The sequence below is a fragment of the Numenius arquata genome, chromosome 2 (assembly GCF_964106895.1).
Source record: "Numenius arquata chromosome 2, bNumArq3.hap1.1, whole genome shotgun sequence".
NCBI lineage: Eukaryota > Metazoa > Chordata > Aves > Charadriiformes > Scolopacidae > Numenius > Numenius arquata.
In genome coordinates this window covers 107,975,769-108,000,887 of record NC_133577.1, presented here as the reverse complement: position 1 = coordinate 108,000,887, position 25,119 = coordinate 107,975,769, and the positions used below count along the sequence as shown (strand labels likewise).

General features: G+C 38.2%; 1 protein-coding gene across 1 annotated transcript; it reads left to right on the top strand.

Moving 5' to 3' along the window:
* The first annotated feature begins 8 nt into the window (after nt 1-8).
* Nucleotides 9-24,640, top strand: SLC13A1 (solute carrier family 13 member 1). The gene is made up of 15 exons (XM_074163727.1): nt 9-107; nt 1,971-2,099; nt 2,820-2,956; nt 6,988-7,175; nt 7,938-7,995; nt 8,084-8,150; nt 8,664-8,827; nt 13,375-13,494; nt 14,711-14,809; nt 14,899-15,000; nt 21,291-21,394; nt 22,376-22,485; nt 23,162-23,323; nt 24,258-24,395; nt 24,497-24,640. The coding sequence occupies exons 1-15, from the start codon at nt 9-11 to the stop codon at nt 24,638-24,640; spliced, it is 1,821 nt and encodes a 606-aa protein (XP_074019828.1).
* Nucleotides 24,641-25,119: the final 479 nt, after the last annotated feature.

The window sequence follows — 25,119 nt, the reverse complement described above, 5'->3', positions numbered from 1 at the left end:
CATCAACCATGAAGATTCTTAGCTACCTCCTTGCTTACCGAAGGTTCCTGCTCATTGTCCTCACCCCACTGCTTTTACTTCCACTTCCACTTATCATCAAAACCAAAGTAAGTGACCTGCTTTGAGAGGTAATCTTTTTGCACTGGTGTATCAAGTCTGAGATTCCCAGATCTTTTCAGAATCATAGAATGGTTTCAGTTGGAAAGGACCTTGAGTGACTTCATGATGTTTGCTTTGTGGATTTTCTTTTCTTTTTTTTTTTTTTCTTTTTGGTGTACTCAGATTATTTGCATAGAAATCTAGAGAAGACGACAGCTTTAATGTAATATTCTGTGTTGATTGCATGAAGTTCTGAGTTATATATTTGTTTTCTTGTTTAGGAAATGTTTTTCTCATTTGATATTATCTAGACTACCTTGAAAATCCTGTCCTTACTATTACACTTTGGCCATTTTTAAACAGCTCTGTATGATTGGCGATGGAGATTAATTGGCAGGAAGACAGCTGCAATTACCTTTCTATTTGATGAAGGATTTTTTTAAGTTCATCATATATTGTGTTGTCTGATAGCAAATGACTGCAAACAATGATCTGAGAAATTCCTTCTGGTTCCTTAATAGGGCAAATATTATGGCAGGACACAGTTTTATTTTACTTGGAATAAATTCTTCTGGCATTCAATAACTCTTGTGAAAACTCCAGGCTGATGAATCAGCTATCTAAAAATTTCATTAATGATTCTATTTGGTATAGCTCTGATGTCAGCACAATGAAATGGAATTCTCCTGTGATGTATTATCACACATGCACCACACTTACTGCATGTGTAACAGTGCATGAAAGTCCAGCTCAGAAGTCCTTGCATCACAGACAGATAGTGGTTACAGAGCAACACGCTTCACACAGTCTCATGTCACAGCTTCAATATATAAATTTCCTCTCTCAGAGGAAATTCTTGAGAAATTCTTAATGAAGTAGAACTTAAGTGAGATGAACATTTGCTAGGTGATAAATGAATTGACACTATCAAATTGTTTCATACATAACACAAGCTTCCCGCAAAAAAATAAATGCTAGCCATAGCTGACTGAATTGGATTTAACACTGTTGTTTTCCAGTCAGAGGTTCCCAGAGCCATTTCATTAAGTTATTTCTTTCCCAATACAAACCATATCTGTGGCTGTTGAGTAGTTTCATGCCCTAACCAGTGGCATTAAAAGACCGAAACTTTTTTCCTCAAGAGCAAAAATATAAATCAAAACTACACAAAAGAAGTTTCTAGGATTCTAGGAGAAGCTAAGCTCACTTCACCTCATTATATTTGGCTGTGGCTGCATTTTACAGTCAGCACTGAAGTAAATTCTCCTGAAAAAAACTGAGAAAACATCCTGTTTTCCAGGAGTTTAAATAAAAGACACTTACTAAAATTACAAGTCTTAAAAACAACAACTCTGTTTCTTGTCAGTCTTGTACAATGTGTTTTATATTGAATTATATTCTTGCCTTTTTGATGCTGATGACAAAATTTCATTGAATATAGGAGAGAAAAAATTTTGCCTATTGTTGACTGCCACTACTCCTAGGGGTTTAAAGGTTTGCTTGCAGCTGTAGAGTGCTTGTGAGTTATGTTAATTCATGGTCTGAGAATGCTCCAGAATGACCTATGTGATTAATTGTGCTTGAAGGAAAAGGCAGCTGACTTTTTTCCAGGTTTCATAAGTGGTAGAATTTAAGTAATTTTACTATGTCTTAAAAAAAAAAAAAAAAAGCTAACTATTTTACAAACTATGTTTCATATTTTAGCAGAGTTATCAATACCAGACAATAAGTACCCTACATTCAGGACCCTTGACTCATACATGTTCCAGGTTGGGGAAATCTCTTTACAGACACAGCTGGACTTTTTGCAGTTGTGATTCTTTTCCTGGATGATTCACTCAATATTTTTGTTGGTGTCTTTTGTGTTCTAGGAAGCAGAATGTGCGTACACATTATTTGTAGTTGCCATCTTTTGGCTCACAGAAGCTTTGCCGCTGGCTGTTTCAGCTTTACTCCCTGCCTTTATGTTCCCATTGTTTGGTATAATGGAATCCAAGGAGGTAACCCCTTTTTTTTTCTTTCTATCATATTATGGATTTCAATGATAAAATCTCCAAAGAAAAAACTGTAAAATGTTAAAACTGGATGGACTAATCCGGTGATTTGCTGAGTGCCAATCACAGTGGGTCTGCTTCAAGGCTTGCTTACATGCTTTGTCCTCAGGACTTGTTCATTTTTCTTTAATATTTTTCTCTAGATTGTGATTTAGTGCTTAGATGCCAGTTGATGCTAGATAGATATAAAATATCCTTAACCTTACAGAAGCAAGATGACACACTAAAGACCCCATGTGCAAAATGCTGAGTATACATCTTCATGTCAAAGAGAGAACACCACAGATGATCGTACTCTAAGTCTATATTTAAAGTTGTTCTTTTATCTGTTGGATGGATTGATAAATTTATAAAAGCAGCATTTAACTGGTGATTTAGTTCGTATGTGAGATGTGACTGATTATCTTAGGTTGTTCATATCATAAGCCTTAATTTTTCTTTTTGTTTTAACACTATGGGCTTTAGCGCAGTTACTCTTCTATCATTTGGTTAAATTAAATTATCAGTTTCAATGAAATGAACAGTCTAAATTGAAGCCCAAACTATTTATCAATATTTATTTCAATATATATCCTTACTGAATATTTTTTTCATTAAGCTGATAATACCAAATACTAACAGAATGCCACCATTTAGTTACCAAAATATTTTTTGTTTTTATTTCAGGTGGCATCTGCTTATTTTAAAGACTTTCACCTGCTGTTGATTGGAGTCATTTGTTTGGCAACATCAATAGAAAAATGGAATTTCCACAAAAGAGTAGCTTTGAGAATGGTGATGTTGGTGGGTGTCAACCCTGCATGGTATGTGCTAAACAGTATTTTGAAGGCAATATTATTTGTGGAAAGCTGTGTATTCCAGAACTCATTGCCTACTACTTCTTCTGTAGTAGAAGTCCAACATTTATTTTCTACTGAAACAAAGTAGATGACATGATTGATTTGTAGGTGACACTTGATTATTTTGTTGAAATCCTAATTAAAATTTCCCCATAGTGATTCTGTTCATAATAAGGAATCTTCTGAACAAAAAATCTGATGAATTTGTGAATAAAGTAAGGGTCCTGTTTCTTAATGGTGGCAGTATATTACATACCTGATGACTACAACCAAAAATCTGTGCTATACTTATTATTAATTCATGTTTCAATACTGTTTGCAAAATTCTGGACACTTCCTAAAAACACAAGAACAGTTCAAATATGCAGTGAGGAAAAAAAGGTCATAAAATTAAAGATGAGGTGGGAAAGGAAAAACACATTAAGCCAATGTCTTTATTTATGTTTTTTTCTTTGTCTACTTATGAAGAAAATATGAAAGGAATAGGAACTTCACCAGCTGGATGATGTGATGAGAGAAATGAAATATCACGCTCTCTACTTACGCACTATCAGCATATCTCTTACGAAGTGAAAGCTCTTCTTTTTGCTTGCTTCACAAACTTGCAGAAAAGCTTTGGGCCCACAAATTCATCTCTCAGCACACCAGTAAGGCTGCAGATAAGATCTGTAGACCAAGTCTGATTTTCCCGAATACATGATGCTTATAGCTCCTTGTCAGGAAACAGACAGTGATGGGAAGTAAAAAGTCAGAAAAACAGAAACCCCAGGTCTAGAAAACAAGATGCCTCTTAGATGATCTAACTAATAACACCTCATAAAAATGCTGGATTATTTCTAGTCCTCAGTGATTTTTTCTGTCTTAATTTTAAATATTTCATGTATTTTAATTTTGCTTGCATCTTTTGATGGTAGTTTTCCTCTTTGACAAAATGTTCCTTACATTCTTGTTCAACTGCCTCCCTTTTATCTTTAGCTGTATTCTTGAGCTATGCAGTTTTGGTTATTTCAACTTCTCTTTTTTGATCACTCCTAAATCCTCACCTTTTGGCTGAAACCTTGAAAGGGAGAACATAACTGGATGTCGTGCTAAACTGAATACTGCCGGGGAACTTGCTGTGGACACAGAAACCTGCAGACAGCTGCTGAGGATACCTAGAGCAACTCCATAGCCAGCCTTGTAACGCTGAGGAAGCAGTATTCCTCATAACTATTTCAGCTCTATCACATTTACCAATCATGGTGAAAGGATGATAACATTACGATAAGATGATCTGTGAGGGAAAGGATCCTCCCACCTCTCAGCATCTGTTGCTCGTTAGCTGTGCCCACTGCAAAGTGAGGCACGCTGTTCTCTGTGCAGAGCCCTCCTCCTCCACTAGCAGGAGTTTCCAGCTGGCCTGTGCACACTGGAGCTTTATCCAGACAAGGTAGAGATATCATTGAAGGCAGTATCTGCATTAGAGGACATAGGGAATGCAGCAGTAGAAGTAGAGGAGCAGGAGTCTGGTGGATTCTGCGTTCTCCTGGAGAAACTGGCTTGTATCAGAAATAGCGTGTTCAGCAGGACTAGGGAAGTGGTTGTTCCCCCTGTACTCAGCACTGGTGAGGTCCCATCTCAAACACTGTGTTCAGTTTTGGGCCCCTCACCACAAAAAAAGACATTGAGGTGCCACAGCACGTCCTAAGAAGGGCATCAAAGCTGGTGAAGGGTCTGGAGCACAAGTCTTCTGAGGAGCGGCTGAGGGAACTGGGGTTGTTTAGCCTGGAGAAAAGGAGGCTGAGGGGAGACCTTATCACCCTCTACAACTACCTGAAAGGAGGTTGTAGCGAAGTGGGGGTAGGTCCCTTCTCCCAGGTAACAAGCACTAGGACAAGAGGAAATGGCCAGGCGAGCGGGTTGATGGATATTAGGAAAAATTTCTTCACTGAAAGGGTTGTCAAGCATTGGAACAGGCTGCCCAGGGAAGTGGTTGAGTCACCATCCCTGGAGGTATTTAAAAGACGAGTAGACGTGGTGCTTAGGGACATGGTTTAGTGGTAGACTTGTCAGTGCTAGGTTAAAGGCTGGACTCAATGACCTCAAGGGTCTTTTCCAATCTAAATGATTCTATGATTCTATGAGTTCCTAAAGATCTCCCATCATTTGAGCTATGCAGTCTGGTCTGCAGACTAACAGGGAAATATGAATACGTCTATGTAACCTGCAAGGACTAGAATGAGTAATAAAAGACTGATTTTACATTACATAGCAATGAGTGACTTTATAGTTAAATATGAAAGAAGTTATCATCCAGTGTTCCACGCAGCATATTTTTTAACACAGGGAGAATAATGCAGAAAAACTGGGACTGAACAGGTTAGGATATATTTTATTATTTTTTAAATCAATTTTAGAATCACTCATTAGATTACACCACATTGTACCAAATGGTCACCTGACTGTCAGTCCATCAGATGCTGGAAAGTTATGATGAACAGTTTTGAAACACGTTCATGAATCTCTTAATTTGCTTTGGGTTTAAAACCTCTTGCAAGTTGTACTAAAATTATATTTCTCTACAATGTGAACATTCATATTCAGTGTGCTTAGTATGACCAATATTTTCTGCATAAAAATTTCTCCTGAAAGTCCAATTCTCTTTCAATTTCCATCTGAGGACTTAATCAAAAACTATGTAAAGTTAATGGGTTTTACACTACTGATGGCAATTTGTGTTGAATCAGGTCTACCACTTGCATGTCTGCAGATCATTTCATCATTACACAATTAAAAGTGCACAGAGAAAAGACAAGGTGCCCCTGTTGAGAAAAAAATAATTTGAAATATTGCTATTAGCTGAAATGAAAGGCTCTGAGAGGCATTTTGAATGGTATTTTTATGTCATAAAATATTGCTTACATTATTTTTGTATAAAATCTTGTCTTCATGTGCTGTGTAATCCTTACAGGTTTTGTGATGTTTTTGATCAAGGCTAGGCAAAGAGTTTTACAAATTGCACAAATTACTTCTCAAAAATGCTGTAACACCACACTGCCTTCGCTCACAGTTGTTTTCTCGCTGGGGTGATGCATAGAAGGTGTTTAATGACACTGGCAACACCTTGGGACAGGAAGTCAAGAGGACTATTTTCATTTACAACTCCAAGAGATGCATTAAAAATGACAATGTGGTCTGTATTCTAAAATTACTGTCCAGCTTCATCAGATATGACATGGAATATTTGAGTTTTTTAGTGTAAAACTAGAATGACTCCAGTCACTGATACAATTCAGCGCATTGCATCTGTTCAATCAGGAATTGCACAGATACAATTCCTATTTGGTAGTAAACTTAGCACAAGCTGTGCCAAGACCAGACTAAGACTTTATAATGACCTTCACTTTCCTATTTATTATCAAATGTGATGTTTATTGAAACACAAGTCATTCCTATGCCTGTTTTGGGGCACTGATTAAGAACTAAGCTAAGCACTACCTACTGAATTGCTAATATTTCTTCCTATAACACCTGGACTGGTACCTAAAGGACTTACAGCCTAAGTGATATGTCCAGGGTTTTGACCTAGCTTGTACAATACAAGATTAATAACATTAGTGGTACAGCCATTTTAATTTTCTTTTGAACTTGTGACATGTACGGTGCTCTTTCTTCAAAGATGATTAAACTACAGTATCAATCTGCAAATAATCTGTCGAGGTTTAGGCTGGGCTAGCCACTAAATGAACGATGTTATTGCTTCCTTTTTGATTTGTAACATATTTGAACCTTTAACTCTAAAATATGAGTGTCTTTTCAGTGTCTTTGATCAAAGTAATTTTAATTCATAAACTTCTTCAGAGGACAATTGCAAGCTTTAAATTTTCAGTATACCTTTAAAATTTCAGTGTTTTCTACTTGCAAGCTGTCTGTTGAAAAAGCTTTCCATTTATATTAAATAGAGCAATGACAAGAGGTGTTGCTGTATCAACCATGACTCTTCTCTCCTGTTCCAGGCTTACACTGGGTTTCATGGTTAGCTGTGCTTTCTTGTCAATGTGGCTCAGCAACACCTCTGCTGCTGCCATGGTGATGCCAATTGTAGAGGCTGTAGCTCAGCAGATCATCAGAGCTGAAACAGAAGCTGATGCACTGGAGATGTCTTGCTCTAATGGCTCCACCAACCCGGCACTGGAGCTAGATGGTAGGCATGCAGTGCGGTTTTCGTCTTTCCCCACCTTCACTCTGCAGCAGGCTAAATACCACATGAATTAAAGTTGAATGCCTAGGGAAGTATTATCACTACATGCTTCATTGTAGTGAGGGTGGTAAGACACTGGAACAGGTTGCCCAGAGAAGTTGTGGACGCCCCATCCCTGGAAGAGCTCAAGGCCAGGCTGGATGGGGCTTTGAGAAACCTGCTCTAGTGGGAGGTGTCCCTGCCCATGGCAGGGTGGTGGGAACTCAATGATCTTTAAGGTCCCTTCCAATTCTAATCTTTCTATGATTCTGTGATTCTATGATTAATTAAAACTGAGCAGGTGCAAAACATGGCAGTTATATGAGAGGAGAGGAGAAGAGAAGAGGCTGGCTTGTTCAGCCTAGTAAAATGAAGTCTGAAAAGAAATATGACTACAGGCTGCAAATACACTAGGAGTTAAATGCTAGCAAGAGAAAAGAGATCATTAAACTCGTTGGGGTAATGATGGGAGAAGAAATGAATCTAAACTGGTTATGTACACAGCCGGATTGTAAATTAGGAAAGGATTTCTCATCATTAGAAAAGTAAGACTTTGGGGAATAGGAGCCATGAAGGAGTAGAACACAACTCTGCTGTTTTTAAGACTGGCGCTTGTAAATGTATTCATGGAATGATGTGAAGTGGTTGCATGGAATGAGACATGCTGATGGAGCCTTTCCAGTTTTGCTCCCTTAACTTACCTGTCTTTCCACCAATATCTTACAGAAAATGTAGGAGAATGTCAAAGCAGTGACTGGAAAGAGAAAGAAAAACAAGTTAATGGGTAATAGTTATTCATTCACTAAATTCTGCTCTAAAAAATTCTCTAAATAGTATATCTGTTTATTACAATACATACTTTGTTTTTCCAGATATGACAATGATGTGAGTGTTATTGTGTGCACAATTGAAAAGGAAAATGAAAAAGACAAGGAACAGGTACTTAAGATGACTTTTTTTTTTTTTTTAAGTGCAGGTAACATGTGTAACTTAGTTTTAACCTGTCTCACTCCTATGCAACACCTAACATGGCACAGCTAGCAATGAAGCTAGTTACATGTGATTAAGATATATATGTGTGGATACACGTACGCATCCAGTTTGCTTATTTAGTTATTTCATTAATGGTTTTATCCACTGTATTTTATGCAAGTTAAACCAACCTCACCAGAGAACAAACTCTATGTATCAGGAGTACATATATCAGTACAGCTAAAGGAAGTTCCTGTGTGGACACTGAGATAGCTCAGGAAAAGGACTTCAGGATTTGACTCTCCACTCTTCTCCTTTGCATGAATAATCGTAGTACTACTGTAACAGCAAACCAGACCACACAGCATATGGCTATATTGCCAGCAAATTCTCTGGCTGTTCTGGGACATCCTTGAATCCTATTTTTGTGCTTGATGATGAGCCCTTCTTATATATTAATAGTTGTATATTCTTTCTAAGGAGAATCTACCACCTGCTGAAACAGGGAGAAAAAGCAGAGAGGACAAATACAGTGGGGTTTCTAAAGTGATGTGCTTATGTGTTGCTTATTCTGCTACCATTGGAGGGCTGACCACAATCACAGGAACGTCAACTAATCTGATTTTTGCTGAGCACTTCAATACGTAAGAGACTATATTTAATTATTTTTATTCTTCTTAATCCAGAATTTTAACTGTTCTTTCTTGAGCTCCCACATGGCTCCCCAAAAATGCATTAAAATCCTTACTCTTTGATTTGATATTATTTGATTCCATTACTTTCTTTTTGTTATTTTTTGTTAAGGAGGTAAAATGAAATTGCATGATTGTATTTGTCTTACACTGGAAAAGGCTGTAAGTGATCACCCAATACATGAAAAAGATGACCATTCTTTGGTTAAGTAGTACTTTACTCTTTGCACAGATGCAGGGAAAAAGGTGGGCTTTTCTGACGAGGAAGACACTACTTAGCCTGAATATGACAGACACTACCTGGCCTTAAAGGACTGTTATTAATTTCTAAGTACAGGAGGAGCTAAGTTCAGGTCTACTTAGCAAAGTGCATCTGGAGACTTCCAGGAGGCTAGTACATTGTGAAATGACAAATTTAGGTCCTTTAGTCAAAGAAAAAGCAAATACTTTCAAACCAGTCTCAAACTTTGCATTCAATGGAGTATTTTGGTTTGAGATTATTAAAAACATTCCTTAATATTCCTTTTATTTTCTAAGCAGAACCACTTTGAAATGAAAATTGGCAGATTTCATTCCAAAGCTTTTGAAAACCCAATAGTTCTTGCTGAACTTTTTTTTTGTTCTCCAAACTACTTTTTGCCAGAAATATCCCTACTCTAATTTTAAAATGGAACAAAGTAAAATACAATCCTTTCATTACCCTCTGCCTACTATTCTGTATTGCCTATGGCAATATGGTGATAGATTTTCTTCCAATCTGTGTTTCATGAATGGATGAAATTTGGCTTCAGCATGCTGCTATAGAGAACTGAAGTGATACAGTTGATAAATCAGCCTGTGCTAAGAGATTAACAACAATGGAAACAGTATGGAAATTACAACAGATTGCCTGTTACTGGGGCCAAAGAACTACACAGGGCAGACTATGACACTACAAGTCCTTCAGGCTTAAAGTTTCAGACACGTAAGCATTTCTGGTTCAAGCAGGCTTCACACTCAAGAGCCTAGAAGAATTCAGATTGATTACTAGGGGTAAGAGCTGTTCTTGTTCATTTCCCTGCTGTTGTAGGAAACTTGAAGAGAACTGGCCTGCAGCTGGTTTTTCAGTTTGTCTTAGCTGTTAACAATCTCTTCAAGAATGCATAAGCAGATTGTTGCCCTCTCCCTGGGTCTTCACCCTCTGCTAGGAGCATGGGCTGTGCATGGAGTGCTGCATGTGTAATCCAGTTTTATACCCCACCAGGATTTTGCTTAATCTTTACACAACCACTGAGACTAATCCTTAACTTAAGATGAATCTACCACCTAACTGTGCAAATATTTTTATCTTTAACTGTCTTGTTCCCCTTCTCCTTAGAGGCTTCGTTTGTATTTATGCCCTGTCTGAAGTTGGAATTAACCTGTTAGCGTGACTTGAACACATTTGCAGTCTACCTTCATGTATCATAAGCGTGTGAAGGGAGGATAATTCAGCAAAAGAGCTGTACATACAGCATATTCCTGGTTTTCCCGCTCAGTGATAAAACACTTAAAATGGCACTGTGAAATTCCATATTCCTTGTATCTTCCTAATTTTAGTATTAAATAAGCTGGAATCAGTGTTTACTGCTCTCTCCTTCCCTTCTTTTCATTTGTCACATGAAGAGGAAGGTAGTATATCTGTGTTAGCTTTGGAGCCTGTGTGTTGCTGGGAATTCTCAGCCTGCTGATCATTTAGGAAAAGAAATTATGCTGTGATCAACAGGGCAGAAGTATCCCTGCCAGTGAGACCAGCTTCCATAAGGTCTCCTTTTCAAGACAGATTTGTTATTGATCCTCTCAGGGTCAACTCTATTCATTCTTTAGTTGTATGCAAAGGGACACTACAACATAGTACCTAGAATATAGACTACTGCAGAAAAAAAAAAAAAAAAAAGAAAAAGAAAAAGAAGAAAAAAAAGTTTGGGCTAAGACACTAAGCAGACGTGGTCAGTCAGTAGGCTAAGGATTAGTCTGCTCACACTGCCCATAAGATACCCAGAAGCCTTTACTGGCCAGGGAAGCATCAATGAGGGTGAGTTGGGTTGGTTCTCACTGCTCCCTAGAACAGATCCTTGATGACTCTGAGTCTCCTTCTTCTGACTCCATATTTATTCTCCATTTTTTATTTATTTATTTTTTATTTGATCCCTTTCCATGTTGGTGTTTTTAATCTTGAATCCCTCAGGCTGCTGCAGATCCCCATATCAGTTATCTCACAGCTGCAGTTGTACCTATCTAATCTTACATAGCTGTGGAGACTTTCTCACAGCTCTTTCCCACATGAAACAGTTTCTTCAGTGCTGCAAACCAAGGTTCACAGCAGGGCCAAGGATTCTAGGAGCACAGGCAGCTGCACTCCAGGGTGAGGGAAAGGCTGTGGAGAGGTTATAGAGAGAACAGGTTACCAGACAACAGCAGGTCAGGGAGAAAACTCATAGGGGTTCTCCCTAAGGTGCTTGAGGAAGAGTAAATCCTACAATGAAACCTTTGGTTCAGGGTCACTGACGGGTTACTCAATTTCCTCAGTCCTATTCTGGTTACCAACTTTGACCTTCCAGAAACAAACTTTGCCAACATAACATTATTTTCAACCTAAGCACTTTTATAAAAGTCATAAAAGGAATAATCTTATCTGGATTAGTTCTATGAACCAAATTTATTGGTGTATGTAGTGTTTGCCTGGAGTTTGTTGTTATTGGCACTGAATCACTGTAAAATATGGATTATTAAAACCAATCACACTTTTTCATTTTCCAAAGGAAATAGGTCCAGAAAATAGTTCGTTGTGTCCTGTCCATTCTTTTTTCAGGCAAGACCTGTAGTAGGTAGTCCAACAGTAACAGATAATCCAACTAACACTATATAATAGATCGTTTTTCAAATCATTTAAATTGACCATCCAGTCTACCCAAGGAATATTTTCTCTGGAGATGAAGAATAGCTGACTTAGTATTAAGATTACTAGAAACACTTACATAGATATTCAGCCCTGCTGAAATCTGACCACAATAAATTAACTTTTTATAAAGGGATTGACTCTTCAGTATAAAGTTTTCAAGAGCTTGTCTTGTTGCTCAATAAGGAATTATCTCACATAATTCAGGAAAGAAGATCATAAGCACTTTTGCAAGTGGCAAAATACTAAGTCATTGCCATGCTGATGCCATTTTTTTCCTATCTTGGAATTTATACATTCAAAAATTGATGTGGCTAATCGTGTAATAAAAGCCAAATAGCCATGTAATTAATAAATTATATATAATAGCACAATGCCTGTTCTTGTTCCATTTTCACTCTCATCACTATGTACAGTTGCAATTTGATGCAATGAGAGCATCACCTCAAGAAGTGAGTAACGGTTTTGGTTCAGTCTCAGCTGCCACTTTAATTGCAATATATGCAATCATTGTAACAAATATAGATCAATCCTAAAATTTGCACAATACTTGAGAAAGCATTTATAATAAGCATATACTGCCTCAAAGATCTATGTGACCATCAGAATTCCTTTTTCTTCTAACAAGGCCTGAAACACAAACGATTAGCTAATAATTGGAAATATTGGAACTGGAAAGTCATTACAGCCTTTGCCTGGATTTGTTACTTCCTTTCAATCTAATTTTTGCATCAAGGAGGAAGGTTGTTCAAATAGACTAGAATTTTCTCAATTTTAGCATTAGAAGCTCTCTCAGTAGAGCTGGAGGAGTTCAAAGGAAGAATAACTTCTATTCATAAAGTAAATTGAAACACAGGATCCATTTACCTGACCCTTTTGCCTGTCTGGGATCTATCTTGTTCAACTTCAAATTAATTTTTTCAGAAAAACAAAACCCATTGCTCCTGTTCTTAAATGTACATGTCAGGGAGAGTTCTGGTTGAATGACCCGCATCTCTAAACAGTAGATTCAGACAGCCTCAAAGAGATGGGGTGACTGAAGAGACAATCCACCTAACAAATGAACATTTCTGCCTTTCCTGGAAATTAGTAATAATTTTGTTTCTAATCAGTTTTGAATCCCTTATGGAAGCTTAAAGAATACAAGTCTCAATGTTGTCTCCACTGTTGTCTTCTGAGTTCATTGGAACCTCTTCATTTCAGTATATTTTCTTGAGCTGAAGTCTCCTCTCAAAGAACTGCTTTTCTTCAAGTTCTGTTTCTTTGTAGTCCTAATGGTCCTTAACACCATGAGTGGCCCTTCCTTGCCTCCTGAACTCAGGTCAGACACATCTAGATCAGTGTCAGATCCCCGGACCTGTTGCTGATCCAGTGCCCAAATAACTGGCACAGCTGGTTCCTGTAGTGGTCATGATGGTCAGGAACAGGATGGGAGGATGAGGGAAGAGAACAGCAGAGGCCACCTCCTGCTGAAGTCAGCTGCCAGCCAGAAGCATTCTCTTGCAGCAGAGTTTTCTGGTACTTCTTACAAGTCTTCATTCCTTTGTAAAGCTCAACTGAACAGTTTTTTACTTTTATCCAGACGTTACCCAGGTTGCCAGTGCATCAATTTTGGATCCTGGTTTATCCTTTCCATCCCCATCACAGTTGTTATTCTGGTGCTCTCCTGGGTCTGGCTCCAGTGGCTTTTCCTTGGGTTTGAGTAAGTAAATGTTGTAATCAATAAAATTGAATGCTGATGATGTAAGAGAGATTTTGTAACAGGAGTAAATATTACATCTAAATTTAACAGGCTCAATAGGAAGATAATGCAGCAACAGTGATTTTGCATCCTTGATTAGTATGGATGAGTCTCTGGATGGGACAAGAATTTTCTAAAATAAGGATCCTTGACTACTCAGCCCAAAGTGAAAAGTCCATACTACAAATGATGATACCCATTCCCTTAGAATATACAGACATCATCATTAAACAGTGCATGTGTGCAAGACAGAAGAATATTGACATTTTTCACATTTTGGTCCAAGACTGGAACATTTATAAACAGGATGTTGCCCTTTGCTGAAGTCAGGGATTGGCTTGAATACTTGAGCAATATCTGTGTTATAAACTGGATGATTATATTTGTAAATGTGAAGTAAAAGGCTTCAACTTTTCCAAAATTTGTATGTGGTGGTATGGCAGGTTTTTCTCCCCCAGAGCTTGTGCTTTTAACGTTTTATAGAGGACAATACTTCTTTTGGGCTAATTCTTCAAAGCCTTATTCCTCATGAGTTCACTAACATCTGCCAGAGATAACAATGGGCACACCTCTCTTCCACAATTGCATGGCTATGTGTAGGCCAAGAGATGAAGACTGTGACTCTCTACTCTTCAGTAGATTTAAAATAATCCCACGCTTACCACTCCTTATGTGAACACTTACTGTTTCATTTTTCTCAATTGTTTCAATAATGTTCTTTTTAATACTACGTAAGGGTCTTATCCCAGAATGAAAACCTAGCTCCTACCAAATAGCCTGCTATTTGAGTAGTTTGCAGGCTACTCATGAGATACAAACTTTTTCATTATAAACAAAATAAAGCAAAGTCATAGATGACTTTCATTAAATAGCCAGGTCATGTATTTGATTGTTTCAATTAGTTTCCATGATTGAAGTTTCATCCTTCCTGGGCAAATGAGCTAGACAATAACAGCACACATTTTGTTGCTGCCTCTGCCAATCTCTCATTGGGCTTTGTCAATTAATTCCAATATGCTCAGCTTGGTGTGTGATAATTGAATGGGAGATACTGTATTTGAAAGTGAAAATTTTACTTTGATAAAGTGCTATTGGTAACTGGAAAGGTTAGACTTTTTTTTTTTTTTCCTGTATACACTGTTAATTCATTGTTCAATATTGCTGATTTACATTCCAGTTTTAAAAACATGTTCAAGTGTGGCAAGAAGAAAACAGCTAGAGAAGAGGCCTCAGCACAGGTGATTCGGGATGAATACAAGAAGCTTGGGTCAATAAGGTATGTCAAACTATACATCCGCAAACAAGAGTGAGTATATCCAAGTGCAAATTCAGGAAAATGTATAACCCATTCTGTTTCTGCTCTAGCTACCCAGAAATTGTTACACTTGTCCTATTCATTCTAATGACCCTGCTGTGGTTCACCAGAGACCCTGGCTTCATCCCAGGATGGTCTTCACTTTTCCCAAAGTAAGTAATCTTTTTGATACACCAAAAAGAACTGTACTGTCTTACCTACATACCTTCTTTTCTTCTCAATTTAAAAAAAAATAAAATATTTTCAACATTTCCAAAATATTCCTGGCTGAAGGTGTTGAAAACCTTTGTAGTGTATACAGAAGCGGTAAACTTCAGCAATTTCACAGATGTATGTGTGCAATATCTGAAATGTGATAAACCCATTACAGAATAAAATACAGTGCCTCCTAAGAGGATTTATGCCTAGTTTTTGGACTTGATCCAGTGAGGGAGAATGCATAATGATTGATGTTACAGCATCCTACTCCCTCATCAATTCTCCAAGTTCAAGAATAAATCTTTGGTTAGAATTTTTTGATCTACAACCTTTAGTGATTGCCACACTTGCATGCATACAGGCCAACACCCACTGCTTTGATAGCTCTAATTAATGATATAAATTACTATCTGTTCATGCATAACTCTCTTAACATCACAGTTCAACTAACCACCAAAAAGCCAGGATCTATTCAGGAACAATTACATTTTTTTGCCTTCAGGGGCAGCTTGGTTTTCAGTCCCTTCCCCAGGATCACCTACATTTTTTTCCCTAAGAATCAGTTCCTCTTCAGGAACTTATAATGCTGTGGTATCTCCTGTTGTTTTGCTGTGACTACTGTAATTTCACTTCTGTTCTGTGATAAAGGTCTGAGTTTTGCTCTCAATTATTGGGGAGTAGCTGGAGGATTTGGAGGAGCAGGACTTTGTGTTATTTAGGCCCTTTTGGATTTAACATTTATCACTGGATGGGTCAAAGGCCAGTGGTGGACTTGGTTGGTAATTTTCCGTTTTGTTTTCCTTTACATGTGTCATAAATGACACATGAACATGCATCCATCATGCCTCCTTTCTTTAAATATACTCCCAGCATTCAGGCACACACACACATGCACCAGTGCTCTGCCAGAAAGTCTGGTAGGAGATATTACAAGAAATAATTGTAGACCTTTGAAGATTTAAAATGCAAAGCAAAAATATTTTGTGTAAAAAATAGCATTAAAAAGTACAGTAAAAACTAAGATTTTTTAAAAAATTATGTTTTCATTATCTAAAGAATTGCAAAAGAACACTTTTCCCCCCTATAACAGCAGCAGAGCTGATGATCATTGTCTCATATGAAACATCGTATTCTTGAAGGGGTTTTGGAGTGTTGACCTAATCAAGGAATCAGTCAGCTAAGCAATCAGGCTGGCTTTGTTTCTCTTTCTGCTTCACGTTAACATTCAGTGCTCATCCAGCACCATTTAACAAGATACACATGATACTGAAAAACAGACATTGTAAACAATCTTTCAAATTTGGGACTTATGGCTCAAATGGGTTATTTCAGTCCAGAGATCCCCATTTTTTTATTTAAAGTTGTCGGTTTGCTGTTGTCTGAGGATTTTGTTCACTAGCAGGGAAAGGTAGAATACTCTCATAATAAGTGTGTTTGCAGGTTCTGCACAGGGATGTTACTTTGTGGATGCCATCTAATGTTTTCCTTGGAAGAGAATGCAAGCACGTGTCGTGTCACATTAGGCTGAATCATGTTATAATTTGGGTGAGGTAACCTGAAGAGAGACAAAGCTTGTGTTACTCCCTAACAAAACCTTTAAAGGGAGAGAATATTCAGCCCTCACCTATTTCTAGACAGTTTTAATTTACCAATCAATTGCATTAATTGGCATAAAACCAGGCAGTTGGGTTTTTGCTTTCCTGAACAACAGAAAACTTACCAACCAAGGTACACGAGTGGGGCAAGGAGCCAGCAGAGGTACAGCTGGGAATGAGCCATCTTCTTTAAAGAAAACAGAGAAGCAAATAGGAAAAAGAACTCAAAACCCAAGAACTGTGGTTCTGTCAATGGTTACACTGCAGTCATCACCATTACGTCCAAGCAGCTTCAATCAGTGCACTGATTGCGGTTTCTATCTCATGCGCGTGTTCCCCAGTGCCTCTGTGTTACAAAATCGTTCAGTGTTTTGGATTTACATATACTGATAGGCATGTGCACAACTTCCTTATGTTTATGTTACAGGAAACAACTGTAAGAAAATATTCTCTGCCTGTAGAAATCTGATTTCTTATCAGAAACCTGATAGCACTTATTTTGCACATTGTGGACATTCTCCCAGTCTCAAGCCAGCCTCAGGGAAGTTTATCACCTGCACAGATGAGCTTTGTCCTTAGGAAAAGCTGCAATGCCAGAGCTATAAGTAAACTTGAGAACCATCCATGGCCAGTGCGTGGGTCTTATTAGATATGATTCACACCACTAACAGCATCTTAAACCAGACAGGACCTTCAGGTCATTTTTTTTCTGACATGCTGAAGACCAGAAGAGCTGCATTATGTGTATCCTGGTGTAAATTTATTTTGCTAGAACATGAATACCCAGAAAGCAACCAGGCCTGATTTCAGGGTGACAACGCACAGGATCTTTAGATTTTAGAATTTACCCCTTTCCTTGGTAGTCTGTCCTGGTGGATAACCATCTCTGTTGCCAAACTAAACAAGACAAACTCGCACCTTGTTTTCTGTCTGAGTATATCTTCCAGCCATCTGGTTTTGTCTTTCCTGCCGGATCAAAAACTTTTCTGTGAAAGGTGCTTTAAAGATATACTTATCTGATTATATGATATAAAAAAAGATACAAAGATATAAAATATATAAAAGATAAAAGATATCTTTATCTGATTACATCCTATTATAAGCTTTGTTTTAACAAACAATATGGAATGCTTAAAGTTTTGCTTGACAAATTTTCATCAGTCTCACCATCCATGTTCATGTTCTCAGCCCCTTGCATGCATCCTCACAAGTTACTAAATATCCCTTTAAAACACAGACACTGATTTATTTATCTTTTTAAATTCCAGCAGAAATATTGGTATTGAAAGAGGATACCTCCCCGCTTTTTAAGGGCTACTTTTTTAAACGTTAGTCAACTTTTAATCCACCTTTATGCTGTATCAGTATTGAGTAGAGCTCACTCTTAAGCAGCATTATCAGATATCTTTCAACCATACATTACCTTTACCTGTTAATTTTCCTTAAGAAAAATTTGTGAATCTATTAAAGACTAATCCTTTACTGTCCTGCCCTGAGGCCCTGTTACCTCCCTCCGGAGGCAGGCAGCAGGATGTTTTAATAAGTGTTGTATAACACTACAGAGAACAGCACAGGGTAAAACCGCCTGTTTTCTCCCCATCTGTTGACAGCACAGGATCACACATCATTTCTGTTACAGCAGTTTCCTTCCATGTCCTGGCCTGATTCCAGGCTGTAGGGTATTAGCTTCAATTAGAGGAGTTTCAAGCTGGCCTTTGGCCAGGACTTTATGAACCTCATAAAAACCAGAAAGTTCAACACTGGGCTGCAGCTGGTTACAGCTGAGGTATGCAAGGTGGGCTTCCCTCACACTTCCTCAGATTATTGCCTGAGTGTATTCTTTCTTTTTTCAGCATGGTTTATTCCTTTCTTTACTTCCAATACAAACGCACTATGTACTTTTGCCCACAGCCCTGTTCTCTACAATGATCTCAGCTGGAGTCACTGTGAGATCGCCTTAACAGCTTTTTTGCTTCCTTATAGGACAATCAGATTTGCAGTGTTATAAGCAGGTAGATGTTGTACATGCAATTGTATTACAGCTGGGATAAATGGACTTTGAATAATGTTTATCTCAAAATTTGATAATGATTGAGAAGCTTCTGTGTGGAATGGTGCCATGTGTGTCTTCATAATAGTAGGATGTTGTGTGTGTCTCAAGCAGGTTTTCTGAGTGGTGTTTTTTATTAAGGAATATTAAGCTTTTATGAACAAAAAATTGCACCTACCTAGTTCAACAAGAGGAAGCGCAAAGTGTATCACATGGGGAGGAACAACCCCAGGCACCAGTACACACTGGGGGCCACCCAGTTAGAATGCAGCTTGGTGGAAAATGACCTGGGGGTCCTGGTGGACACCAAGTTGAACATGAGCCAGCAATGCGCCCCTGCCGCAAAGAAGGGAAATGGTATCCTGGGCTGTGTTAGGAGGAGTGTTGCCAGCAAGTCAAGGGAGGTGATCCTTCCCCTCTGCTCATCGCTGGTGAGGCCACACCTGGAGTGCTGTGTCCAGTTGTGGGTTCCCTAGTGCAAGATGTGGATATCACAAAGATGATTAAGGGGCTGGAGCATCTTTCCTATGAGGAGGAGCTATGAGAGCTGGGACTCTTTAGCCTGAAGAAGGGAAGGCTGAAGGGGCATCTTGTCAATGTTTAAAAATATGTGGGAGGGTGCAAAGAGGACGGAGCCAGGCTCTTGTCAGTGGTACCCAGTGACAGTACAAGAGGCAATGGGCACAAACTGGAACATAGGGGGTTCCTCCTGAACACTAGGAAATTATTTCTACTTGTGAGGGTGACCAAGCACTGGCACAGGTTGCCTAGAGAGGAATCTCTGTCCTTGGAGATACTCAAAAGCTGTCTGGACATGGTCCTGGGCAACTGGCTCTGGGTGATTCTGCTTGAGCAAGGGGCTTGGACCAGGTGACCTCCAGATGTCCCTTTAAGGTCAACCATTCTGTGAAGATGCAGCTGCCTAGAAGAAAGTGGCAGTATGAATTGTTTCTGTATCTAAATCTTGCCTTCCTTCAAAACTCCTAGCAGGTCTTAAGAAAATGCAGGGTAGCATCCTAGAGAAAGAGTTTTTCTGCTCTTTAGACACAGTGCATCTGGTCCTAGGCTAAAGGTGATACATAGGCAGAACCCTCTGCCTCAAAAAAATCATAACAAAATAATAACTTGCTTTTAAAAAGTGTTCTCTGTGCTAGCAGACAATAGGAAGCAGGAGACAGAACATATTAGAGAACCATTTCAACTTCTATGGCTGCTTCATTTTGTGACAGTATTAGCTAAAACTACGCTGGTTGTGGTGTCAGTTGGCTATGCTTATTAAGGCTTTTTGAATCCCACCTAAAATTGTTGTTAAAGCAAAGGGATCTACCAGATTATACATTTGTAACATATAACTGGGAGAAGATTTTTCCCTTTCAGTTAAAAGCCCTGGTTTAACATAAAATCTTAAGCTGCTGGGAAGATCTGCTGGGTAGTTATGCTTGGACCCACTGTAGCTGTGTCTGCACAAAAGCATATCGTATGAGGCTGAGAGGACAAATATATTCATTCAGGAAAACTTACAGAAGAACTTAAAGAAAATAGAAAAAAATAATAACAAAGCTTAAGAAAATGTCAGGTTTAACTTTCTTCAGCAAAATTCTTATTCATCTGAATGACCATTTTGACTGAAATAAGACAGACTGGGATATGCCACCACTTAGCAGTGTGTGACTGAATCAGATGGATGTGTTAAAATGGCCTTAAAGTTCAGCTTTGCAGTTTACCTGATCTTGGGGCTACTCTGTTCAAGTTAGAAGGATATCGGATCAGATTAAAAAACACCAGTGCAAGAAGTTCTCAGGCGCTGGAAATGACCAAAATAAACATGGCCCTTGTGTCTATGAGCCTAGTAGTGACAGCCATAGGAAGATGATAATAAAGCTCTGCTGCCTTCTCTGAGCTACAAAACCATCATCCTTTGTGGGTATGCACAATGCTCTTAAGGCCTTTTGGACTCAATCTATTACAGAGCATATTAAAGTTATTAAATTTATCATTGAACTGTGAAAATTAGTTATTTAAGCATCAGTTTTTCCCAAACATTCCCCTCCTCCAGCTTATTTCTGTGTGGCAAAGTAACACATGCTTACTCAAGGTACTTATTTATGAGTTTAGAGGGCTTGCATCTACTATTTCTACAGATGTGGTGAATTGACCTTGGCTGGCTGCAAGATGGCCACCCGGTCGCTCTCCCACTCCCCCTCCTCAACAGGACAGGGGAGAAAATAAGGTCAAAAATCTTGTGGGTTGAGATAAAGACAAGGAGATCTCCTACCAGTTACCATCATGGCCAAAACAAGCTCAATTTGGGGAAAATTAATTTAATTCTTTTGCCAATTAAAAATAGAGTTGGATGGTGAGTAACAAAACCAAAAAATAAAACACCTTTCCCCCACCCCATTTCTTTCCAGGCTCAACTTCACTCCTTCATTCCCAACTCCTCTACCTCTTTCTACTGCACCAAGCAGGGTGGGGAATGGGGGGGTTGTGGTCACTCTATAACATCTCCTTTCCACTGCTCCATCCTCCTCCTCCTTCTTTTCCCCTGCTCCTCCTGACTACATATTTATGTATTTTTTTCTTGTTAACTTCTCCTTAGGTATAAAGGCTATGCTACAGATTCAACAACTGCCTTAGTGATAGGCGTCCTGTTCTTTATTATTCCAGCAAAAACTTTATCTAGGACTTCAAACGGAGAAAACAGTTGAGTATATTTTGGTGTGGATTGTACTACAATAAGGTATCTAAGATGCAACAATAAGTATAGCTTCTTGCACTTGTTAGAGGAATGTTGTTAAATACCAATGTTACAATTAGTGTATATATATATATATAAAATACAGGATATCATCTTACATATCTTACATTATATCCGATATATATATAAAATACAGTATAATATCTTACTGGGATATAAAGTAACCCTGGCCTGGAAGTCAGTGCCAATACTTAAGCAATATGAGCAGCAGAAGCTCATGCTGTGCAGGAACCTGCTGCCTGCAGCCCACTGCTGCCAATGGAAACCACCTTTCCATTGACTGCAATGAACGGGATCTGAATAGAACTGTATGGGGCAAGGTTGGATTTATTTTTTGAAAAAGTTACTGCTTATTTAAGGTACTCTATAAAATTCAACATGGTAAATGAGTCCATTCTCATTTAATTTTTCACTTTCAAAATGGAATTTACCCTGATTAAAGGATACCTCCGGCTTGTCCTCTTAAGCATTCAATTCTGCTGCTGAAATCAATGACATCTAGGGTTTCATGGGGAATGCAAGATCAAAACGTAAATGAGTCTAAGTGAAATAGCATTTGCTCAGCAATCTGTCTGAATAGTGCAGTTTTATTGAGTAAATTAAAGGCATTGATATCCCATAGCTATCTCCTACATAGGGAAGGAGGGAAGAGGGACCAATGCTCCGCTGGTGGAAATCGTTGTAGCTCTTTTGTCTTCAGGCTGTGACAGTTTTCACCAGCTAAGGATCTGTCCCAGGAATTGCAAGTTGTTGATGTCAAAGACTTTCTTCATGTTATAATGATGAGATTTTGCCTTTGAATATTTCCAGTATTTCCCAAGTACTTCCTCAGAGGGATTATTTAAAGATGTTTTTCTGTATGTTTTTAAATGTTGGTGGGGGGTTTGTTTTGTTTTGGGGTTTTTTTTAATTTTTTTTTTCTTTAGCTGCTTTTGGTTACACTCCACTGATTACTTGGAAGGAATTTCAGTCATGCATGCCCTGGGAAATAGCTATTCTTGTTGGTGGCGGGTTTGCACTGGCAGACGGCTGTGAGGTAATGCAATTTATAGAGGATACTGAACAATTAGACTGACCCACATCAGGAGCAATTCAGACATTCAGTGAATTCACAGTTATTCTCTTGTTTTAGCAAGTTATTCTGTAACAATATTGAACACAAGAAATGTGATGAATATTCAAGATGTTCAAAAAGCAGAGTTACCAAAAAAAAAAGTTTACTTTGTCTTCAAAGACTATGCACAATGATGACTACTGTTTTTTATTTAATTTGAATGTGATGGTGGTAAGAATTGTGCAGACACACTATTTCCAAAGCCTTAGAGTTAATATCCCATGTCACTGAGATACCTCCTACTGGGAGCCCTCCTACTGGCTCCTCCAGTAAATCAAGCATGTTTGGGCCCAAATCTGGCTATGAAGTCTGATATATGCATATTACAAGAGTCCGATTTTGACTCCTCTAAACATCTCAGAGGTGCAAATATAAAGAAATGGAATATAGTTTGCATCATTTCCTATAAGACACCACTGAATTAAAAATTTGTGCTTAAAAATATCTGGTAGGAATATGAAATATATTTCAGATTTTTCCCATTTACACAAATTCTTCACAATCAGCAGATGAGTAAATTACTGTTCTATACCACTTATTAAATTTTCTTTTTCAGTGATTTGTAAAACGTAATCATGTTGTTATATTTCTTATGCAGGTTTCAAAACTTTCTGAGTGGGTAGCAAGTAAATTGACCCCTCTGGGATCATTACCCTTGTGGTCGGTTATCCTGATATCATGCCTTATTGTCACTTCAGTAACAGAAGTGGCCAGCAATCCAGCTACCATTACGATATTTTTGCCCATACTATCTCCTTTGGTGAGTATAACACAGGTTGTTTTTAATCAGAATCTGCTTTATCATCCATATAATAATACAGCTGCTCAAAGCAGCAATTTTTACAAGTCTCCATAAAATACTTCATACACTTTTTTTTCTGTGCCGTGTTGTGCATTGGATACTTGATTGTTTAGGGGCTTTCTTACAGGAAAGGCTGAGAATTCAGTAAAATTAGGTGAAAGTTTAACATGCAAAAATTGACACTGTTATTCCTATTTGTGAATAGTCAATGCACTTAAAAAAGGCATCTCTCTTAGTGTTTTTTCAGGACCCCATCTTCAGTGAAAACGGTTAACACTGCACCTTTCAAGCTGTCACTACAGCGAAAAGTGGGCTAATAGATGTGTTTTATATGTAATTCTTATTTCTTCTCTCCTTAGCTCAATTGTGTCATTTCTTCTCATCTTTATAAAAAAACCCAGTTCTCTCTTCTTCTTCAAAACTTACTGATCATCTTCTAGTCTGTAGATTTTACTCTTGGCCAGCCTAGACAGATACTAATGCCCTTTCCCTCTCTTCCAAAGCAACTTCAGTCCTCACTTCATTGAATCCCTCCCATGTATTATATAAAAATTCAATTTTATCATCTTTCTGGCAGTGTTTTGCTTTTAGTGCCTGTGCAGTGCCCAGACTCTTTGCAATAGGCTTACTTTATGGACTCAACTACAATTAGAAAACATCAGGCATGAATTTAAAGTTCTGTAGCTATTCTGTATTAGAATCACTTTTTTCCTTTCAAGCATTCCGAGATATAATCTTTAAATTGAGTTATCAGAAAAGGCTATTTCTCACTGTTTAAAATGGTAGTTCTGTTCACAGTTCACTTGTGTTAATATAATCAGTTTGTATTTATGTATTTCATTTGGCAAATGTGTCCCTTGACAGCTGTTCTCTCTCTTTTACTTTATGACAGGCTGAAGCCATTCATGTGAACCCACTTTTCATTTTGATACCTGCTACCTTGTGTACTTCCTTTGCATTCCTGCTTCCTGTAGCAAACCCGGCCAATGCCATCGTATTTTCATATGGTCATTTAACTGTTATGGACATGGTGAGTTTTAAGCAAAACTCCCTAAATGGGATTTTTAGTATTTTTAAAACTTTCTTCAGTGTCCTGATGGGAGTTTCTGCCTTCTTTTTCCTCTCCTTTAGGTGAAAGCTGGTTTGGGCATTAACATCATTGGAGTTGCTGTAGTTATGCTTGCAATTATGACCTGGATAGTGCCTATATTCGATCTCTATACTTACCCAAGTTGGGCACCAGACATTTCTTATGCAAATACCACTGGGCTGTAAAAAAAAAATCAAAAAGCCTGAGGATTGGTTTGGATTGGTTTTGTTTCTTTTCTTTTCCACTGACATGTGGTGAGTCACTTAAAATGATTTTTGTCACCACAACAATAGGGATCCACATTACTATAAATGCCATGTTTCACAGTCCCAGAGGCTGATGATCTAGTTTGAGAGTCTAATCAGGAAGAGTGCTGGACTGTCTAAATATCATAAAGTTAGATCAAGCTTCTAATCTAGTTCAGCTAGTCTGAACTTTTATCTCTTCATGTTATGAAGAAAAAAATAAATGTTTATAGCCATTATCACTGGCAGTTTGCCCCCATTCTCAGGGTAGCGAAATAATGAGATTTAGATGTTAATATTTCAAGTACATTTTCTTACTATTACTTTGGTGATATTTGGGGTTTGTCCAAGAACGTAATGGTTTTCTGCTTCCTAGATTCAAATGCTGTTTGAAATGGTGTTGATCACAAACAAAAGAT